General features: G+C 34.0%; 3 protein-coding genes and 1 long non-coding RNA gene across 4 annotated transcripts; 2 read left to right on the top strand and 2 right to left on the bottom strand.

Annotated features, from left to right (window-relative positions):
- Positions 1 to 426: 426 nt before the first annotated feature.
- LOC128669183 (uncharacterized) lies at positions 427 to 2311 on the top strand. The gene is made up of 3 exons (XM_053743781.2): positions 427 to 622; positions 703 to 1072; positions 1185 to 2311. The coding sequence occupies exons 1-3, from the start codon at positions 620 to 622 to the stop codon at positions 1346 to 1348; spliced, it is 537 nt and encodes a 178-aa protein (XP_053599756.1). The 5' UTR covers positions 427 to 619; the 3' UTR covers positions 1349 to 2311.
- Positions 2312 to 3054: 743 nt separating this feature from the next.
- On the bottom strand, positions 3055 to 4131 carry Rpi (Ribose-5-phosphate isomerase). Its single transcript, XM_053743780.2, has one exon. It carries the CDS (start codon positions 3936 to 3938, stop codon positions 3150 to 3152), a length of 789 nt encoding a protein of 262 aa, XP_053599755.1. The 5' UTR covers positions 3939 to 4131; the 3' UTR covers positions 3055 to 3149.
- Positions 4132 to 5998: 1867 nt separating this feature from the next.
- On the bottom strand, positions 5999 to 7936 carry LOC128669594 (uncharacterized). Its single transcript, XM_053744508.1, has 3 exons — positions 7519 to 7936; positions 7046 to 7194; positions 5999 to 6729 (listed from the first exon to the last, which is right to left on the bottom strand). The coding sequence occupies exons 1-3, from the start codon at positions 7599 to 7601 to the stop codon at positions 6035 to 6037; spliced, it is 927 nt and encodes a 308-aa protein (XP_053600483.1). The 5' UTR covers positions 7602 to 7936; the 3' UTR covers positions 5999 to 6034.
- A 1027-nt stretch (positions 7937 to 8963) lies between these two features.
- On the top strand, positions 8964 to 11043 carry LOC128669357 (uncharacterized). The gene is made up of 3 exons (XR_008404635.1): positions 8964 to 9388; positions 9862 to 9987; positions 10411 to 11043. It is a non-coding gene; the product is annotated as an uncharacterized LOC128669357 (long non-coding RNA).
- Positions 11044 to 21001: the final 9958 nt, after the last annotated feature.

Raw genomic sequence — 21001 nt, 5'->3', positions numbered from 1 at the left:
AGAAGACTTTGTTTTTATACTATGTAGCGATGGTAAAGTTTATTATTTTAAGTCACATATCCACATAACCCTAAAATAACCGAAATGCGAACCGGATGTAAATAGAGAAAACTATACACCATATCTTCCATTCTGCTATTACAAGAAAATGCGTACCTATTAGACATGACATCTTTTAAGTTTATCTCTCATCATGTGCCCGGCGTAATCGGACACTTCGTATGAGATTAGCCGGATTGGGTTGGTCGGAAGTTTGTGGATCTTGCTCGTACGTCGTGTTTTTCTTGGCTTTCGGCACAGAGCTTACAAAACTTAAAATCCGTCTCTATGGTACCTTTCTTTTCTTCCGCGAAATGCAAAGATGTGAAATCAAATGTCACAAATAGTATTTGACGTTGACAGTGATAGCAGCCACATGGTCTGATTGTTTGTTGTTGTTCTTTTGTTTGATCGATCGATTTTTGTAAACAAAGCATAATATACAAACCCAATTAAAAACATATTGATCGTCTACTTCGACCTCGTTGGTAAAAGTTATTATATTCGTTTATCAGTCATTATTAAATCCGCATCTTTCATTCTGTTTTTAGAGATACCTAGTAATTTAGCTACACAAGTCATGGTAAGGGGTTCATATTTTCGTTCCCAAATAACTGTATTCTAGAATCCATTCTGATATGTATTTATCTAATTAATTTTAAGGCCACTACTGTTGCTGCACAAAAGAAAACTGTAAGTTCCAATAATGCACCAACGGGCGGTGTCCGAAAAAAATCGGGCCCTAAGTTCGAATTGTCTGAGGAACAAAGAAGAGATATAAAAGAGGCGTTTGATTTGTTCGACACTGAAAATACTGGTAAAATCGATACTAAGGAGCTTAAGGTGGCTATTAGAGCCCTTGGTTTTGAACCTAAAAAAGAAGAAATCAAAAAAATGATTGCTGAAATAGACAAGGGTGATGGAAAAGTATCATTCCAAGATTTCCTTGAATTAATGACTGTGAAAATGGCTGAAAAAGATACTAAGGAAGAAATTATGAAGGCATTTAAACTCTTTGATGATGACGAAACTGGTAAGTTTTAACACCGTGAACTAGTCACTCATCTCTTGTAATTATCATATTACAAAGAAGTATTCCTAGTTACTCATGAAATATATATTAGTTGTCTATGTTTTATTCACAGGGAAAATTTCATTTAAAAATCTGAAACGAGTAGCTAAAGAACTTGGTGAAAATTTAACAGATGAAGAACTCCATGAAATGATTGATGAAGCTGACAGAGATGGCGATGGAGAAATAAATCAAGAAGAATTCTTACGTATAATGAAAAAAACAAGTCTCTATTAAAATTTAGGAATCACAGTAAAATGCATTATACATATAATACAATACACATAAAATATGTCATGAGTGTTTAGTTTTTTGATTTCAATATTTTATGCTAAGTTATGACAAAAATGTTGAACGGCTTATTTTCCAAAGTATCAACGAAATAGTAAATAAAGAATTTAAGTTTAGGTGTATTTAATTATACTTGAAAAATATAAAGATTGATCATAATTTTTTTTTACTAATTATAGGAAAACTGTGTAATACATTCTTATTATTTATTTGATTGTGTGTTTGTTAGTTGCAAATTTATAGTATTTAAGTAAGTTCAGCACAAAACCAAAATATTATATTTGTTAAGTTTTCTCCCACCTATTGAAATGTCATGATTGTAGATGTTAGGTAGTTTTGACTGTGTTATTTATATTAAATGTTCTGTACCCATAGTTTCTAGTATTTGTGAAAAGTAATTTAATAAAAGCTAGCCAAAGATATACACTCCAGGTCCATATGCCTAAAATTCTGCCAATATAAATTATTAAAAGATTTCTTGTTCATGATTGCCAATATTTATTACTTAAATTATCATAATCATATGCACAGCATGAATAACATACAAATTAGAAAAAAAACATGTTTATGTACATGTAGACTCAAAAAATGTTGTATTTATGGAATGTTCCATAAATGAAAAGTTGCTAAAGAGTTTTAAGAACTAGGGGCACTTTTGAATCAAAGACATTAAAGTATTATAATTTGGTTTTCCAACTGAATTGTGTAAATGTAGACAAAAGGTAATTTATGTGGCACATAAAATTTGTCTCAAAGTAGGCTTTCAAAATACACATTTGATTATTACCATCTGTAACATATTGATCACATAACTAGTATCTATAAATTTAAATGAGATCTTTTCACATTTTTGAATAATTCAAAATACCTAATTGTAAAGCATACCTATAATAAAATTTATGGCACTAGTGTCTATACTTTTACTGAATATACATTAATATGAACACTATAATTCTAGACACTAGTGCCATTGTCACATTTTTATTAATTCATTTATTTATTAACAAAAACTATTAATGTTTCCAAATAATCCTACCCTAAATGAAGACCAACACAGTATGTGTTTTTCTTTGGAATTTCTTCTTAGTGGTGGTCCTTAAAATGATAGTAGTTTGCAGCTTTAATAAATACTATATAATTTAAAATATAACATTAAAAAGTGCCAGTGGACCCCAGCAGGCCTACTAGCAACTTTTACGGAACAATTCAAATGCAGCACATTTCAAATTAGGAACCTGAAATCAATTGCATTAGTTTTAAAAATCAACTTGATGGTAAGAATTTGCTATGCAGATCTGTTTAGGTCCTGAACTGGATTGCATTAAGAGATGATGCTAAGCCATAAATGTTTTGACAGGAAACTTTTAGAAAGTATTCTATTATGATTATACAGTGTAGTCACAAACACAGACAGCCCATTGTAAAATCAAAACCAAATCTTCAAAATTTTAGAGAGTGTAGTCACAATTTACTACATGGATTTTGATGGCCTCTGTGTCCTGTTTAGTAAATGAAAAACATCTAACATAATTGTAAAGATTTTTAGTTTTTGCTGATAAAACATGATATAAATGTGATGGTGGTGCTAGTGTGTGGTGTGGGTATTCAAATGGATGCATGCAAATGATTCTTTTGAAATAAAATAACTGAAAGAAGCAAGTTTAGATAATGTTTAATAGAAAAATTGTATAAAAAGGAAGTAACACTTAAAACTAATACATATAAGATTCCCTGTACCTATATAGCTTTATGCAGATCTTTCAATCACATTTCCTTCAGGCTGTCCAAAGTACGCTTTCTCACACATGTCTACAAACAGCCCAATTTCAACCACACCTGGAATCATTTTGATAGCAGAATTTACTTTCTTCCAATCCAGGTCTTGATTTGTGAACAACCAGTCCAAAATAAAGTTTCCATTATCAGTAACAACTGGACCTGCCTTTGCAACTGCACTTCTCAATTTAGCTTCTCCACCAAACATTGCCACAATCTTTTCTCTAATAGGCACATAAGCCATGGGAATTACTTCTATCGGAATACCCTTTTTGTATCTGTCTCCCAGCTTTACAGAATCCTTAGTGTAGTCTGCTATCACTATGAGTTTTTTAGAACATGATGCAACAATTTTTTCTTGCAATAAACATCCACCTCCACCCTTTATCAATATCATATTAGAGTCTACTTCATCTGCACCATCAATAGTAACATCAATTACTGGATTTGTATCCAGCTCACCCAAAGTGAGGTAATGTTTTAAGATTAGTTGCTTAGCTTGAAACGATGTCGGTACACATGTCACCTTCAAATTTTCAGTCTCAACACGTTCGGCTAAACGCTGCACTGCATACACCACCGTTGATCCACTTCCTACACCGAAAATGCAATCCTCTGTTACATAGGTATCCACAGCCCTATATGCCGCTACTTGTTTCGCTTGTTCTAGAGACATTTTTGAATGCAGGCGACGGACGACGTAATTATTTGAACTGTAGTAAAATCGCAGTGTTTTCTTGGCAAACTCTGTGATCCACATGCAAGGGATTAGTATATTAATAGATTTCTTTTAGCTTACTGTAGATACTATGTTGCAAATTAATTAAATGTTGGGTCTTATTGGACTAGTCCGAATGTCTACAACTAACTAAAAAAGTAGATAATGGGTTCCTAATGATCAAACATTTTTAAAAATTGCAAGGAAATGGTTTGTTTTTATATTGTAGCTTGCTTGGCGTGGCGGCCACATTGACCCGATGACCGTATTTTGACATTGACGTAGGGTTGCCATAGCAAACTTCTAGACTTCCTTTTTAAAAGCTTTTGTCACATTTCTTTTCTTCCTTGCTATTATTATTATTTTGCAATATGGCTTGGAATCTGACGCTGCTATTTATTGCAAGCGCGGTTGCAGGCGCTCTATTCAGTACAGCAACTCCACTTGTAACATAGAATTAGATTATAGGTATAGTAGGTAAGGTAGTAAGCACAGAATATAAGAACATTTGTAAACTTATATCTGTGGTAGTATGATACTGAATGGTAAGCGTAGCCCGTAGCCGCATGAGATTAGAATAACGAAATTCCTGTGAAATATTTTCTACTTACAATAATAATATTTCAATGCATGGCGGTTACCCAAAGAATTTATAGTAGTTACATAACATATGAATTTTGTTTTATAGTGGTTACATAACATATCAATTATACTAGCGGCTCGTCCCGGCTTCACTCGGGTGGTATAAACAATAATAACCTATTCTCAGGCCTACTTATTATATGTGTGGAGCCCACAAACAGTTTGAGTAGAAAACAACGCGACGCGCGCTCTGTTCAGCGCTCTCCCCACCACCGCGCGAGTTGCGCCGTGATGCGAATTACGTGTGCAGTATCATGTTGTACTATAAATATATGTGAATATTGTAAAATAAATTATTCTACTACCATTCTTCTCATTGGCATTTTATTTCGAGTAGTCTAAGCACACTACAATTGGTGACCCCGACGTGATTGAAAGCAGCCTTCGCCATCATCACACCCGACGTGATTGAAATCAGCCTTCGTCATCATCACACCCGACGTGAATAGAAGCAGCCTTTTCCGTCATATTCTCCAATCTTCAGCAATCACTCCTCGCACCCTCATTGGTCTCAAGTCAGCAGCAAGCAGTCACTCTCAGCAGCAAGCCATCACTCATCTTCAAGGGCATCTACAGGACCATCGCAGCCGACGCAACGCGCTTCCTGGTTCTGGCACCCGCAACTCTCTTCGACTTCAGTGACGCCGACCCACCCTGCAGCCCACGTCTGGACGCGCGCACTCACCGGCGTGGCAGCCATGTAGGGACCGGTGCCAACAAGTCATATTCCGCTCACGACAGTCTCGACTCACCGCAGACTACGAGCTCAACCTACGCATCCCGACTCACTGGGACATCGAGTAACATGGCACACACGAGAAGCACAGACTGCACATCAAGACTTCATCAGACCTTCGGTCTTGGGGAGGAGTAATCTACCACGCCACATGCACAACGGCGCAGATGTAAAAAGCCGACCAAACGCAACTAATAACAAGCCACCCAAGTGATCCAGGACACTACAGACAGATGGCACACCCAGACCGCGCAGACAGTGCGTTTTCGATTGGAAGCATAAATACAACCTCCGACATGACACCGTCGGAGCCGTGCGGTTCCCTAGGCGCAACACCTAGCCTGGCAACCGACCGCCTCAAAGGGAAGATCTTCCCTTTGAGGCGGTCGAGCATAATCACCTAGCTCCCGCTACATATGTATAAACAAAATTTCATCAAAATCGGTCTTGGCATTGTGTAAAAACTATATTTAGGAAAGTAACGAAACCTAACTTTAGAAGTTTCACAAGTAATTTTTGAAATATTCCTGAAAACTTCCAAAGTTACGGTTCACAGTAATTTGCAACTCTAACCTATGACAGGTATATTTACTTCGGCATATTTTATTTCAAAAATTAAAAATATCTTCAATTTATTCCTAATTAGAATAATAGTTATTTTCCGTAAAACGCGAACAAAGTCGCGAGCATCAGCTAGTAAAAAATTGAATTTAAAACAATGAAGGAAAATTTTAAAACTTTTATTCAATTCAATATGCAATTAATGTTCTTGAAGAGTAAGTTCTTCGGAAATTTTCCTCAAAGATTTTAACATATCATCTTGATCATAGAGTAGTTTTTTGATTGTTGTTAAATGCGAATTAAAATTAAGATTTGTAGATTTATCATTACAGTTTTGATCGTCGGATGATAACGTGCTCTTCTTGCTATCAAAAGTATATAATGCAGAGCGATTATCGAAGTCTTGTACACCCGTTGCATTCGAACTATTTAGTTTATTTGTTTGAATTTCAGAATTTAGTTTCATGTTCTGTGTTCGCAGGGAGACCAGTTCCTCAGTGAGTGCTTTATTCGAGTTTTTTAACACGCTAATGTGAGTACTAAGGAATTTATTTCTACGTTCAAGGTTTATTATTTTTGAACGTTCATTATCATAATCTGAGTAATATTCTCCGCAAGAAACAATAATCTCTTTTAACATTTGCGTAATGGGTATCTCTTTATAAGGTAAGTTACGCATTTTCTGTAACTGTTCATACCCTAGGTTTATATACATTTCAATAACTTCTTTCTCATCTCTTAGATTTTGACCTTCAGACTTAAGGTCTTCGATAACTTTGGCATTGTATATATTTTTTCGTAGAAGACATTGGCACTGGTCTCTGGATTGTTCGATGTGTTTAGTCAAGTATGCAGTTTCATCTTCTTTTGCTGATATAACTGCATTAGCCACAACTACAAAAATAAAACTTACATAAATTGGTTGTCTAAAAATACCTTATAATACCTTCTATATTTAAATAAAAAATATATTTAGGTACTTAAACTATTCTCACGTATCTAAGCTAAGCTACTACTACTATGTATCTGTGGTAGGTACCTATGTGTCTTTAGCGGACAGTAAACAAGAAACAAAATAAGTTTAAATACGCTACGGAGTTAATTAATCTCTCGAAAAAAAAACCATGGTTGATATTTAATCTTTCAGTGGTTAAGTGCTTTGATTTTGAGAATCATAAAAATATAAAAAGACGGCAGGAAGGGATATTACCGCATGCCATTTTCATATTTTTTCGTAGTTTTTTCATTTCTTTATTCTTCATAGATAATTGCGATTTGACCATGATCATATTATCTATGTCATCACTGTTTACCTCACGACTCGTGGTGAATATTTCAGTATCCTGCGGTTTACACAATCTGTAAATGTTACATTAAATATTAAATTATACATATAGGTATGATGGTTGGGGATTAATAGAAAGACAAGCTGCTTCTCCTCCCACATGTATTGTAAAAGCTAATCAAGGGAAAGTTAAGGCTATTTAACTGGAAATTCTTCTTATTAGCAATGGGCAATGGACTAACATCATATTCTTATTTTAAAATCTCAATTCCACCAATAATCCCGTTATTTAGTTAAACGTGGATTTCTAGTTTAGTTTAGTGAGTAGTTCTTGACTTTCCGTCTACCCCATAAACTTTGTTCATTGTCTACATTATATATTTTTTTGTTAAACAAACCTTTTCAGCTCTAAAGCTATTGAAAATAGCGCATTCTTCATATCCTGGTTTTCGATTTCAACAGGAAAAGAGCTTTCTAACATTGTTCATCACAAACAAACATGAAAAGTCAAAGCACACACGATCAATATTTTTAACACACATTGTGCTGGAAACCATAAGATTTTATTTATTATTTTGTAGTTTTATATAAATTCATATAATCATATTTTTATACTCATATAAAATAAATAGGTAAGCAAAATTCAATAATAGTTTCTAATAAAGTCATTAATTTGACATTCTCAAATGTTTTTAAGTAAAAAACCTTTTTCATGTCAATGAAATCAAAAACGTTCTAAAATGCTGTATTGGGTAAAGTTATAGGTATCTAATTACACTTCTGTGGATATAGGGGTTCAATATTGTTTAACAGTTACATCCATCGTCCATCTCGTCGTCGTCGTGATGAAATCGAGGCGGTCGACATTTTGTGGCACATTGACTTCGTCAGTCTTCACGGCGACCAAGATCGTTCTGCGTTCCCATATAAACTCTATTGTATATTTTCACTAAATATATTCCTTAGAATTAGTACTTTTATAGTTGGTCTTTTGTTTGAAACTTCTATTTCGTTTTCGTGTTTTTTGTACTTCAGAACTTTATTGTACGAAAAATAGTTACATAAATAAAAATGAATACTAAAAAGATACATGTACAACGATAGAGTGTATGCTAGTTAAAAAGTGTTATTTTCATTTCCTCTTTCGTCAAAAAAACTCTCTAATGAATTTAGATTAAAAACTCTAAAAAACTTTCATCGATAGCATGGTCATTTAGATTATATTCAACAAAGGTAAAATAAAGCGACTATAGTTTTGATTATCAAGCTTGTGCCGATAGTGACGGCCCTGTGCTAGCCAATTTTCCGCCAAACGCCCCGGCGGCGAGCGGGCTGCTATTTCGTTTGTTCGCGAGACAACCGCGTCCTGCGGTAACCATTTCACGCTCGATTTCTGCTCCACCACTAAAAATAGGATGTATCTTCTGAACAATCTTTTGTATGGGGAGAGAAAATTAGATAGAGCGCGCTCTCTGTTGTGATGTGGACGAGAATATCAATTTATTTTTCCGTCGAACCGCTACGAGTGCTACGGCGTATGTGACGATTGCTACGAGTGCTACAAACACGGCGGCATTAAATTGGTGAAAGAAGATTTTATTTTTATTTCGAATACATTTTTATGTTGCTAATGAATTATATTAGCATAAAATTACTACACACACTACACTGATGCTACGAGTATATAATTAAATAGTGTTAATTATATTTTTATTCTAGGAGCAAAATTGGTCTGCTTTCTGAGGACGTCTGTGCGATAATTTTTTAAAATTTTGTTGTTATTGTATATTTTATGCACTGAAATGTGTTATGTTAAACTAGAGCCGGGTGATGTTCAGAAGACGTGTGTCATCTATTTATAAAGTGAAGTGAATTCATTTCACTGAGAATAAATTTGTCGAAATTACTCTGAGAAAAAAGATGTTCGGAACTACCGGCACAGCAAATTGGCTGTGCAATATAGGAAGTTGATGAATGAAAATGATTCACCAATATATTCTAAAAGGATCCCGATCTTCTTACTTAGCTGTTATCCGCACGGTCGGTTTATTTCAATTTCCTTCATAAAAGACGCTATTCTCGGATTTGAAGTAGATTTATCATGCTCGGATAAAGCGGGCACTTTTTGTGCTTTTCTTGTGCCTGGATCTGACCCGAGATCTGTCCACTTAATGTGAATAATGGTGTGCGATGGAAAACGAATGCGAACCCGAACAAAAGACAACAATACCAAGCGATTTTAAGATTTGATACAAAGATTTCGTTGAGGTAATTTATATTTATGTACTCATCGCTGGAGATATTGCGCGTCAATGTATAGTCGACTGCTTGCCATGTTACGGTTATGTCATGTTATAGGTTTCATACCGCTGAAATAGCGGTGAAGTTAAAAAAATAGTAGGTAGATGTGACCTTGACTTCACGCTTTTCTCTAAGCTTATAAAAGAAATGCTTCAAAATATGGTTAAAAAAATTATAGCTAATTTGTATTCCTAATACATTACATTTTTTAGCCTGCTTGCTATTATCAAAAAGAGTAATATATCTGACATATATAATATAGGGCATCGAACATTATTATTGACATGAAATTTTTAATAAATATTATAATGTTTCGAATCATATTTACCGCTAATTAAAAGTGAGGCTAGTCAAATACGACGATTATAATATAAGCAACATCAATCTATTAAAATCGCTACGCTTCCTGTTAAACCTAAAGACATTAATATCCGTCATAGAGAATCGAGACGGAGTTATCTGTGGAATCCCAGACGTCCTCAGATAATCGATTCCTTGAGGCAAAGCCGAGACCAGGAGAGATGCACTCGAGATGCACCGGGCCACGACTCTCTACAAGTTGTTTGGTATGCATTATGCATTTCAAAAGCCTTATAATTTAATTAAGAAGTAAACGGATGTGAGGATGTCGTCAGGAAAAGTACTTGACAGACCGTGAGCTAATTACGGCACCTATTTAGTTAAGTTATTAATACTTATAGTTTCAGTAAAATGTCTGTCAATTTAGTGTCCATCGGACCCACGGCATAAGCTAAATGCTTAGGCATAGGTAAAGCGAGTAGATCTACTATTCTCAGTAATCGAGTAGTTGAAAGGTATAACAAATTTGTATATCAAATTTTGTACTAATTCTGAAATTGGATAAGTGCGTATAGTCCAAAGTCCAGCAGTGGAGGGATGCAAGGAAAGCAAGAAGTTGACTTCTTGCTTTACTTGAAAAACAAAAACAATCCAAAGTATTTCAAATAAAATACGTTTTTTTCTTTCAGGCATACAATAATGTTTGCTCCCATCAATTTCCCAAAGCGCTACGTCGCGAGGAGATCGCGTGGGATCGTGTCGGCAACGGGAAATTGGCGCGTTATGTATCAATAGGATCAGGCAACTGTTGCTGTATCTATATGTCGACACTGGTTATACCTACTTACAAATTGCTGATTCAAGGTTAATATTTGGTATTAGAAAATAATAACTTTACTTCTCAGATAAAACACAAACACAAAAATATACATACAAATTATAGATAAATAAATAAATAAATATATATACACAGAAATATTGAATCATCAATAATATATGAATTCTGTTTACTAAAAAAGGTACTAACAGCAATTAACAGAGACCCCTAATATTATTTAACTTGTACAATATTAGTTTTCCTCATTTGTTACGCTCATTTCCCGTAGCTACGTCAAACAAACTGAGCAGCCGGGAATGTTTTTATGAGAATAGTTCCATTCAGCCATTGTGTGCTGATTTGACAGGGGTACATGAGAAGCACACCCTAATTTCCGCGTAATGGATTAATAGACACGCTATAAGCCAGGAATGTAAAATACGGTACGTTCGGCTCTGATTCGGGTTAAATGTTAACCTTTATATAATTGTTCGATTAGAGCAGAGCAGATCAGTTTTGTTTTTATCATAAATTAACCTTTAACCAAATTATCGCCCGAATATTTTCATTTTAAACAAACATGTTCTTAACGTGTAGATAAGAAGCAAGCAACAGATTGCGTCTTATCGTTTATGGCAAAAAAAAAAATTATGTAATTTGTTATAATGCTACCCACAGCAATAACAGTCGCCCAAAGAGTGCAGTAAGCCAGAATAATAAATAAAATTTACGTGCGCACATAAAAATATACATATATCAACCATGCAAGTTGAGCAACTAAGGCGTTCAGAACCCGGTTAGTGAACTTTATACAATCTAATAAGTAGATAAGTAGAAAAGATTGACTAAAACGTGACACATTTTTTTTTCTACATTGTAATGTAGCATAACAATATAGTAACCACGCCTCAGTAGTTAGTTTCTTTTCCAAAGCTCTGGCACTAATGTTTATTGTAAAGGCAACAAACAACCCCCAATCAAACTAACGCTCGACCGCCATTTGTCTCGCCGAAAGAAATATCGCGTTCTTTAGTGGTGCTGTATGTGGCCATTACTGACTGAGCACCAGAATATGAGGGGATTTAACACAACAGCTGCAGATTAGTCCTAATTAGCATTATTTTAATGCGCAACTTGCTTTTGACATTTAATAGTACTTTCCATAAAGCAGTAATACTTTTGACTTCTAAAATATCAATCAATCAATCAATACATTAATAAAACAGAAGAAAAAAAACCTGTACATTGAATATATTTACATAAAAACAAAATTAGGCGAGAGTCATATTGAAAAAAGAAACTCTGTTTGTCTGTTTGTACACGCTAATCTTCGGAACGGATTTGAATGAAACTTTTTTGTTATATAGCTATTAAGTCTGGGCAAAATATAGGGTATAAATGATTTTGAAAACTGGAACACCTTATGGAGAACAGTGATGGTACAGCTAAACTATAGGAAATATAAAAATGACGCCCTAACAAAAGTTGTTCAGTCTGATGAGCATTTTTTGTTGAGGTAAAAAAAATTGAAGATCTAGAATACCTGATACATACCCACGATGGTCCAAATAAATTACAGGAAATATAGAAATGACGCCCTAATAAAAGTTATTCAGTCTGATGAGCATTTTCTAGAACACCTGATGCAAACTCATGATGTTCCAGCGAAACTATAGGAAATATAGAAATGACGCCTTAACAAAAGTTGTTCAGCCTGATGAGCATTTCCTGTTGATGTATAAAAATCGAAGATCTGGAACACCTGAAGAAGAGTCATAATGGTCCAGTTAACTATCTGTACAGTTAAATTTCGCTAATAATTATGACTCCTTACCAAAAATTGAAGTCGCGGGCATCAACTAGTACCTAAATATATTTTTTAATCAATACTATTACAAAATCCTGTTGAAGATTTATTGACAGGATCGAGTCCAATCCAGTCTGATTTCGTTTATATAAATTAGAGCCAAATAAACAGCATTTGAGTTTTAAACAAAAAAAAAAAATAATCCCGTATCTACATTGAATAATGACATTAGAACACTCCCGATTATTTCACCTTTCAAATAAAAAAAAATACTTAGATCAAAATTTGTTTATCTGCTAAGATGACACTGAGTGTAGTAGTTTAATAATTGGCATCAGATTATAGATTATAAGTTAAAAACATCTTGCAAACCAATGTTAGCAATTTAAATCAAGTTTTATATTAAACAGCCCAGTTTTCAAAAGGCCTTAAGGAAGCTCAATCGCAGTTGGAACGTTTGAGTTAATCCTGCTTTAATAAGTGTTGATGCGGCCGCGGTCGGAGGGAATCTCATTTTGTTAACTTCTCAAATTACTGACTTTTATTGGAGGGCACTAATTTTCATTGGAAGCCGGATTAATTTGCGGTAACATCCCGTTGTTTAAAATACATTTTGATTCACTGCAAAGGTAAAAAAGCTATGAAGATAATACTAAAACTTCAATTGTTCGTATATAATGTAATCATCGTAATTTAATAAGTAAATATAAAATATTTTTATTTTAACCGGACATACAATGCATAAATTATATATCTGCGGACTTTGTGGCTATACAAGTAACTAGACTTTTACTTATTGAGTTTGGTTTTCTCAATTTTTTTTTAAATATTTATTTATTAAGATACACATATAGACAAATTACAATTTTGCATTTTTTATACTTCAGCGCTGTACATCACTGCACAAGTAAAGTGCCCAAATTTAGTGTACACAGCATGATCATCTAAAATGAGCCATTAACAGAATATATTAGTACTCAGATACATAACAAATAAAAGAACGTGTTTACGTGTTTTTATAGAAATTCAGTTATTTACTTGTTAATGGAGAAAACGTACAAAAAGTAATTTATATCAGATTACATATATGTGAGACGTAGGCACTACGCTCACGTCGTGAAAAATTTACGAACAATGTCGATTGAGTTAATTTTGAGCGAATCGCTTTTACGGGCTTTCCTCAGTTGCTGTTACAGTTTATTTCACCCTATGGTATCATCTCTACGAAATTGTTTCCGGAATCCTTTTGCCGCTCTGAAAAAAGGAACCGTGGCGTATCTCGGCCCTCGTTATTTATATGTATCAAATTTTTGGCAGGTATATAAGAAATCATATAAATATTTATATTAATAAAGATATATATTGTATTCATCTATAATTTAGAGAAAAAAATATATTTATTGTTTAGAAATTTTACATACGAAATACAAGGAGTTAAAATAAATTTGAATAAATTATCCATTAATTAGGTATATTAAACAACTAAAACTATTATTTCAATAATAAAATAGATATTTTTGATATGTTTTCACTTCTTTGTTTTCTTTATTCAGTTATATTTCACTAGTGGTTTGAAATGGGTAAACAGTGAAGCGTATTACTCACTATCTGAAACAAAATCAAATATAACTGTATAATCAACAAATGAGGGAGGTACAATCAAGAACAAAAGTGTACTTTGCAGCAATAAAACCGCGCGGAAACACAGGTTTGCTGAGGTTAGTTCTGCGCTCTGCAAAACTTAAAATAATTCGATTTTGTTTCTTAAATTAAAGGCAGCTGCACGTCTGCAACGTTGTGTTTATTTTGTTCGCAGAGTACTTAAACTTTAGCCGTACACTGTGACTTTTAAAGAGCTTGCCCCGGGCCACATATAAAGTTAGTTTTATAATTTTATTTCAAATAATTCGTAATTTTTATCAATTATATATATTGTTTTCAATATAGCGCAAATTAAAGTTTCATTAATAACTTTTATATCGAGTCATTATTATATTTACCTTAAAATGTAAGAATTGCATATTTATTTGAACTGACAAACATGTTAATCCGAGTATAGCGCTATTTCAAATTATTTCAGTTGCACCTATTCAGAACATCCATCAATCCCAGTGCTGGCAGCATTAAATCGCTCGCAATTTATCTGTTTCCAAACGGCTCGAGACTTTTCTACTCAAGTGTACCGTGCGAGATACCGGGCGCCGGGCGAGGAATCATTTCCGTGGCGTCAATCACGAGTCCCGTCGCAACCGGACGGTACATACGCCACTAATGAGTTCGAGTACGATCGCCTAGATCGCCACTAGATTGTTTTTACACGTTATAGTTAGGTACAGTTAAAGCTTCTAAAAGTCTCGACCATTTAGGGATGAGTGAAAGAAAGTGGATATGATTGCATACATAATACCACAGTATATAATGAGTACGTGTGTAAGACAAAATAATGTGCGGCAATATAGTATTTAAATTCAACGACAGAAACAGATATTTTTATTATCCGATATAATTGTATTACTATTTAACAGTAGTTAAATCATTTTTGATGAAAATTAACACGCACATTGTTAACAAAATTAAACACAGAACAAAATATAATAGTTACAACGTGTACTCTTGCATACCTAGTGGTAAATAAATATGAACATAGTTTAAGCACAAACAAACAGCTAAAGTGGCTATCACCGCGATAATGTGACGTGTGAGGGGGCTATAACTTCATTGTGTGAAGTTTTATAGCGACATCGAAAGATGGCCGCGAGTGGCCGGGCCAAGTCGGAAGCATTAGGGTTTCATCGGCCATATTTTCCGGCGGGCTGAATTTTCACCGAGGCCGACACGCCTTTGCACTCAGACGCCTGACGATGGAGTGGAATTGTGTACCCTCCTGACGCTCCACACCGATATTTCCACTTGCTTTCTCGGACCGATACACGGATATAGATTATTGTGTGTGGCTAGTGACAATTTTTATGGGTTACAAGAAAAATATTTCCAGACAAAATTAATGAATAAATAATGAATAGCAGCAACATCAAGAAAGATTGAAGAGTCAAAAATTATGTTTTTTAAGTATTACAATAACTTTGCTTTTTCTAGGCAGGTTAAAGTTAACGTCGAAATTGTGTGATGCAACCGAACCTAAAGCTTCAAAATTAACGAAATGCTTTTTCGAAATTTTACACGTATAAGTTTTTTCAAATAAATAGATATTTTAATCAAACTAGTACACAAAAGGAGTCTAATACTAATGACACGATTTTTAAACAACATCTTTTTAACTTATTCTTTTGATGATAAAAATAAAGTTGTTATAAGTTCGGGTAGCTTTCAGCCAAATGACGCCTTTGGGCATCTTTTTCGCCCAACAAACGCCCCGTGAAATTGAAACAGACTGGCTCATGCATCCCAGGAAAATTTCCAACACTTTTCTTGTTCACACTTTCCACTTGTGATTTTTCTTACCTTGGAGTTAAAACCGTGTTTTATATACGGATTTACTTCTAAGGTGCACAAGTAGAGTAAATAACAAAATCTTATTGTACAAGTCGTATTTTCTTACCGGTTACTGATACGTTCTTTTTAAAAACATTTTCTTATATTTAAAAAAATCTAATGATTTTATAAAAAAATGGAGACAACAATGTTTAATTTAAAATCAACAAGTTTTAAGAATCTAAAAAAAATTATGGGGTCATGTGTAATGAATACGCCTATGATCTATCAGAATTAGAAGACCCTTTCGCTGTCACCCGTATGATAGATGTGCGGAAATGAAGATCTTTTCCCAAGAGCGTGTGATACTGCGCAATCGGTAGATGGCACATAACGATGAGTTACTTTGGTACACTTATATTAGGTATAATATAAAGAATTATAAGTACCTGTCTGTGTACATACCGTTATGTGTACCTGTCTATAAACGATTTTTCAAATTAACTAAATCCATGTACTTAAGTACTATCTTCTTGTGTATCAATGTTAGTTAGTTACACTTTCAGATCGCAACTATCTATAACTCCTACTCGGATATACCTACCTTAGGATGACTTTTTTGAATATAAGGAAAGTAACAAATAGCGGTTTTTATAAAACATATAAATAAACCATTAACATTAATCATTTAGTGCACCCTATCTATTTAAAATTTTAAATATGGAACACGCGAGTCATCAGAGGTCTTCTCACGATTTAAAAAAAAGCTTAAATTGTTTCATTATTTTATTTTTTATTCGTGTTTTTTTCCCTAATAATGTCAAATCTATTTTTAATTTATTCTTTGTACATGAAGACGTAGGTAGGTAATTACTTATGTTTTTTTACCGACTGCCGAGTGAGATTTCGCATCTCCCACATCCTCATACACTATTTTCAGAATATATGCAAGTATGAAAATATTTTTTTGATAATTATTCTGAAAATTTTGAAATGGTAGGTGAACTTACATTGAAAGGACGAGTAATTCCAAAACAAAAACATCAGACTTACTTTTACAAATACAAAGATAGTAAAAAGAATTGTTTCTTGTTCTGAGAGCCGTTAGATACGTTTGGAATAATTTATTACGGAAAGGATTTTAAAAACACATATTGCCCGAACCCTCGGATAAAGCTGTTTTAAGAATATGTGGGAAATGTTCCAGGTGATGCGGGCAAAATATACTTACTATGAATCTACGAAGAGACGCGAAGTATTATTATTGAAGATTTAATGGTTTATATAGGTTGTGTCCTCATATTGTCCTTCATATACGAAGAGATCACGTCAAAATAATGTAATATTTTGCACTTTAGGAAAATTTAGTTTTTAATATAATAGTATTTTATAATTAGAAAATTTCAGATTCGCTACTAATAAAAAAAACATTCTAAGGAGAGAAATAGATGGATTTTTGAAAATGAGTACAAGGCTGCTTGAAGGATTTGATCCAAAAAGGCATTAAATTTGTCTTTAATGATACATTTGAAATAAAAAGGATTTTACTATATACCAAGATATATACCTAGGTATATAAAATTTCGAACCATCCGTAGTAAATGGGTATCCGTACCTACAGTCAGTCGCTATTAGAAATTGTTAATAAAACATTACGGTCTAAATATCCAGCCCGCAATAAATGTGTAAAAGCGAGTTATTATTGACAGAGTCATCGCGCACTCGCTCCGTTGGAACCCATCCCATCGCTCACCCAACGTCCTTGGTAACCGATGAACGCGGAAAAGCAGCGTGACACGGCATGAACTTTCAATATCAAATATATGCTTTATTTAGATGTAGTCCATGTTGTTACTGTAATCACTTATACAAGCAACGCGTCGTGCAGCGTTTTATCGCGCACTTAGATCGTCGGCTTATTGAAGCCCATTGCACCGCTATTGTGTTTGCGGAAGGCTCCGCGCGAGAGTCGATTGCCAATCGAAAAGGGAAAAACTGCTGATTATTTGCTAATCATTCCTCGATACCATAAACAACATTTCTTAGTTTTTCTAATTTTCAATAAATTATGCTAAATTCTACTACTTACATATATTTATTTATAGTTTTATGATAACGTTTCAAGATTTTTCTATGAATAAACAGCGTTGCTTCGTATCTATCTAATTAAAATACAAGCGTACCATATAAATAAATATGATGCGGCTTAAACAACTGTGTACGTCCTGTGAGAATGGAGCATGACTAGGAGTGAAGTAATTGCCTCACATGCGACATACAATAACGATGGTACAGAGTTCCTATATCTTTTAAATTATACTGGTGATAAAGCAAAAACCCTTTGATTGTTTACGATCTTAACATGATAATGTCTAATGTGTACTGTACATGTACTTGTTGATTATGATTACAATTAGCTTTAGATTAGTTACTTTTTGACGGCGCGACAACAAACTTATGATGACTTGCTTGATGGTTGCATAGAAGTTGTTTGTCTAACGGAAGCTACAATCTATCTTAAGATATTTTAATGTTTACCTTAGATATTTCGCGAACCGTATAATACCGTATGCTCCACTTCGCAATTGTATAATACGATTCTGATCAAGATTCTGTTTAGGTTCCCCAAGATATATTTTACAAATTCAAATTTTAACGTGACACAATCATCTCATACTTCAATCTTATTGTCAACACTTGCACAAATTCCTACTCTTTGAGCACTTAGGGTTTAGGGTACACTATCTACAGTTTTTCTTCTGTACCTTCGTTATTGCGTGTGAGTGCGGGATATCTGCCTCGGATTAATTAGCCCGCTCACGACCTGAAACTTTTAATCTTTATAATGTGCAGAGGTGGGCTGCTACATACATAACTATGTTACATGATACTAAAATAAATTGCACTACGCCACAAGATTGGAAAAGGTTTTAGGGACAGTTTGTTTTGGTTGCTGGAATACTATTATCATTGAGGATCTATTAGCTTTAGTTAATAAAAACAAAAGGATTAAAACAGAATTTTATAAACGTACTTCAATCCTGTAAAAATAAGTGTTTATTCCATATTGATTAGTGTTGAGTATGAGCAACCTAATGGCGACAAGGCGACAAAGGAATTCAAGAAAAAGATCGTTCTGTTTTTTGGATACCTTTGTCCAATTTCGCCTGTTTATTTTACTAAAATATATATTGGTATTCCAATGTTTTCAATCTCCGCGATGCAACCGAATCGATTCGGTTTTGGTCGGCGACGCTCCGCGAATACCGCATGTAATCGAATACGGCATCGAATTGATGACAGTTTTGTTTGTAGAAATGGAATTGAATAACTAAATTATTTGCAGCGTGCTCGTAGCGCGCCAGCATTGGCCGTCACTCCCGCGCTTTAACTAACTAAAATAAATGATGCACCACTTAATTCTGTGGTTAATAATCGTGAACATGACGGGTTCACTGAACTGGGTACTGTTTATTTTACACTTTTTAGTAGCGGAGTTGGCGGTGCACATTTTATTTACTTAGTGAATGTCATAATGTTTCTATTCCTCAGGTTGTAGTCCGGCCAATTTCTTTTTAGAAAAAGAATTTTTATCATTATTATTTATATGTTTATTTATCTGTTCCAAATTTCATAAAAATCAGTTCGATTTTTTAGCCATGAAAGACAAGACAGAAAGACTTGTATTTATAATATCAGTGCGGATTAGGGATAAAAATCTTTGATGGTCTTTTCTGTTAAAACGAAACTAAGGAGACAAGTAGAGAGCAACGCATTTAACTTGGCTACAGTACAACTCACCGTGGTCTTAGCCATAAATCGCTTGGACTGCCCTCTGCGGTGTTCGCATAACTACCGCCATTTGTTTGCAACATCTCGGTTAGCTGGTTACACTGCTTCGAATATATTTAGCTAAGTAGAGTGAATAAAATAATCATGTTATTGCTCGTAAACAACGTTAAATTTTCGCAACTTGATGATTTTTTAATAAAATATATCTTCCATCTTCCGGTTTTAGTATACTCTCAGCTGCTGTCTTCTCTTAATAATTCAAATAATGTAGGTAGGTATACTATTTTGTAACTATCAACCTTTTTATTCCTGACCTTCCTATAATGTGAAAAGGTAAAAAATAAATCCATTCTTCTCCACGTGCGCTTAACAACAGAGCTTACCATGTACGCATATGTATCTCCTAATTAAACTAACAAAATAATAAAATAATAACTAACTAATAAAACAACAACAAAATTGGTTGTGCAACGATGCAATCAAACTATGCACTTTGTTTCAATGCAATGCAGTTGACCCTTCAGATTGCAGGAGCAAATATAGGTGAAGGATGGCAGCGCCGGTTGACTCAGCTCTTCATTCGTCGTGTTGCGAGCGTTTGTTGTCGCAGGCACCCTGTGTGGGTACCCTGAAACTGTTGAGAGAATAAAGGTTAAGCTCGTTAGATTCTGTCTAACGCTATTTAGTCGTACCGGTGGGCTAGTGATTGCGAAATTTAGTTCTATAGGTATTAATTATAACAAGTGTTAAATACCAATAACCTACGTTAAAAGATCTCGTTGTTGACTTTGCTCTTGTAAGGCAATACATAAGTTGAGATAACAGAGGTTAAGCGTATGTATAAGTAGTAATTAAGTAAATAAATCGTATTGCACTAACAGTTGTTAGGCTCAAAATGACTGTGATGGACTGGAAAGCAAAAAAAAAGGTTAAGTTTTCTTTTTTGCACGGTTTTATTACGACCAATAGTTGAATCCGTGATATGTTTATAAAAAGTATTGTACATTTCTAATTTCTCTTTGCGTAAATTTTTTTTGGACAATTTTATTAATACGCAGAAATTTGAAAAAAAAAACTCGTGACGACTATCGGTTATTGCATTTACTGTTACACAATCTAATATTGATAAATGTATCAGATACTAATCATAAAACCAACGGGACATATATAAAAATATTTAAACTGTAACATTATAATATCCAATGGCCTTATTTTCATCAGGAAAACTTTTCCTTTTTTTACCGGAGGAATATACACCAAAAATGGCACATTGTTATTTTTAAATTCTTTCTCAAACGTTCTTTGATTTTATTACACTAGCAATTTAGCATATCTTATCATATTATTGTAGTATTCTGTTTAAATGTTCTATAATCCTGAATAATTAAAAATTTCCCGTCGTAAAAATTTATAAACGAATCACTTTGTTATA

The sequence above is a fragment of the Plodia interpunctella genome, chromosome 4 (assembly GCF_027563975.2).
Source record: "Plodia interpunctella isolate USDA-ARS_2022_Savannah chromosome 4, ilPloInte3.2, whole genome shotgun sequence".
Lineage (NCBI taxonomy): Eukaryota > Metazoa > Arthropoda > Insecta > Lepidoptera > Pyralidae > Plodia > Plodia interpunctella.
This window is presented reverse-complemented; position numbering and strand designations above follow the sequence as displayed.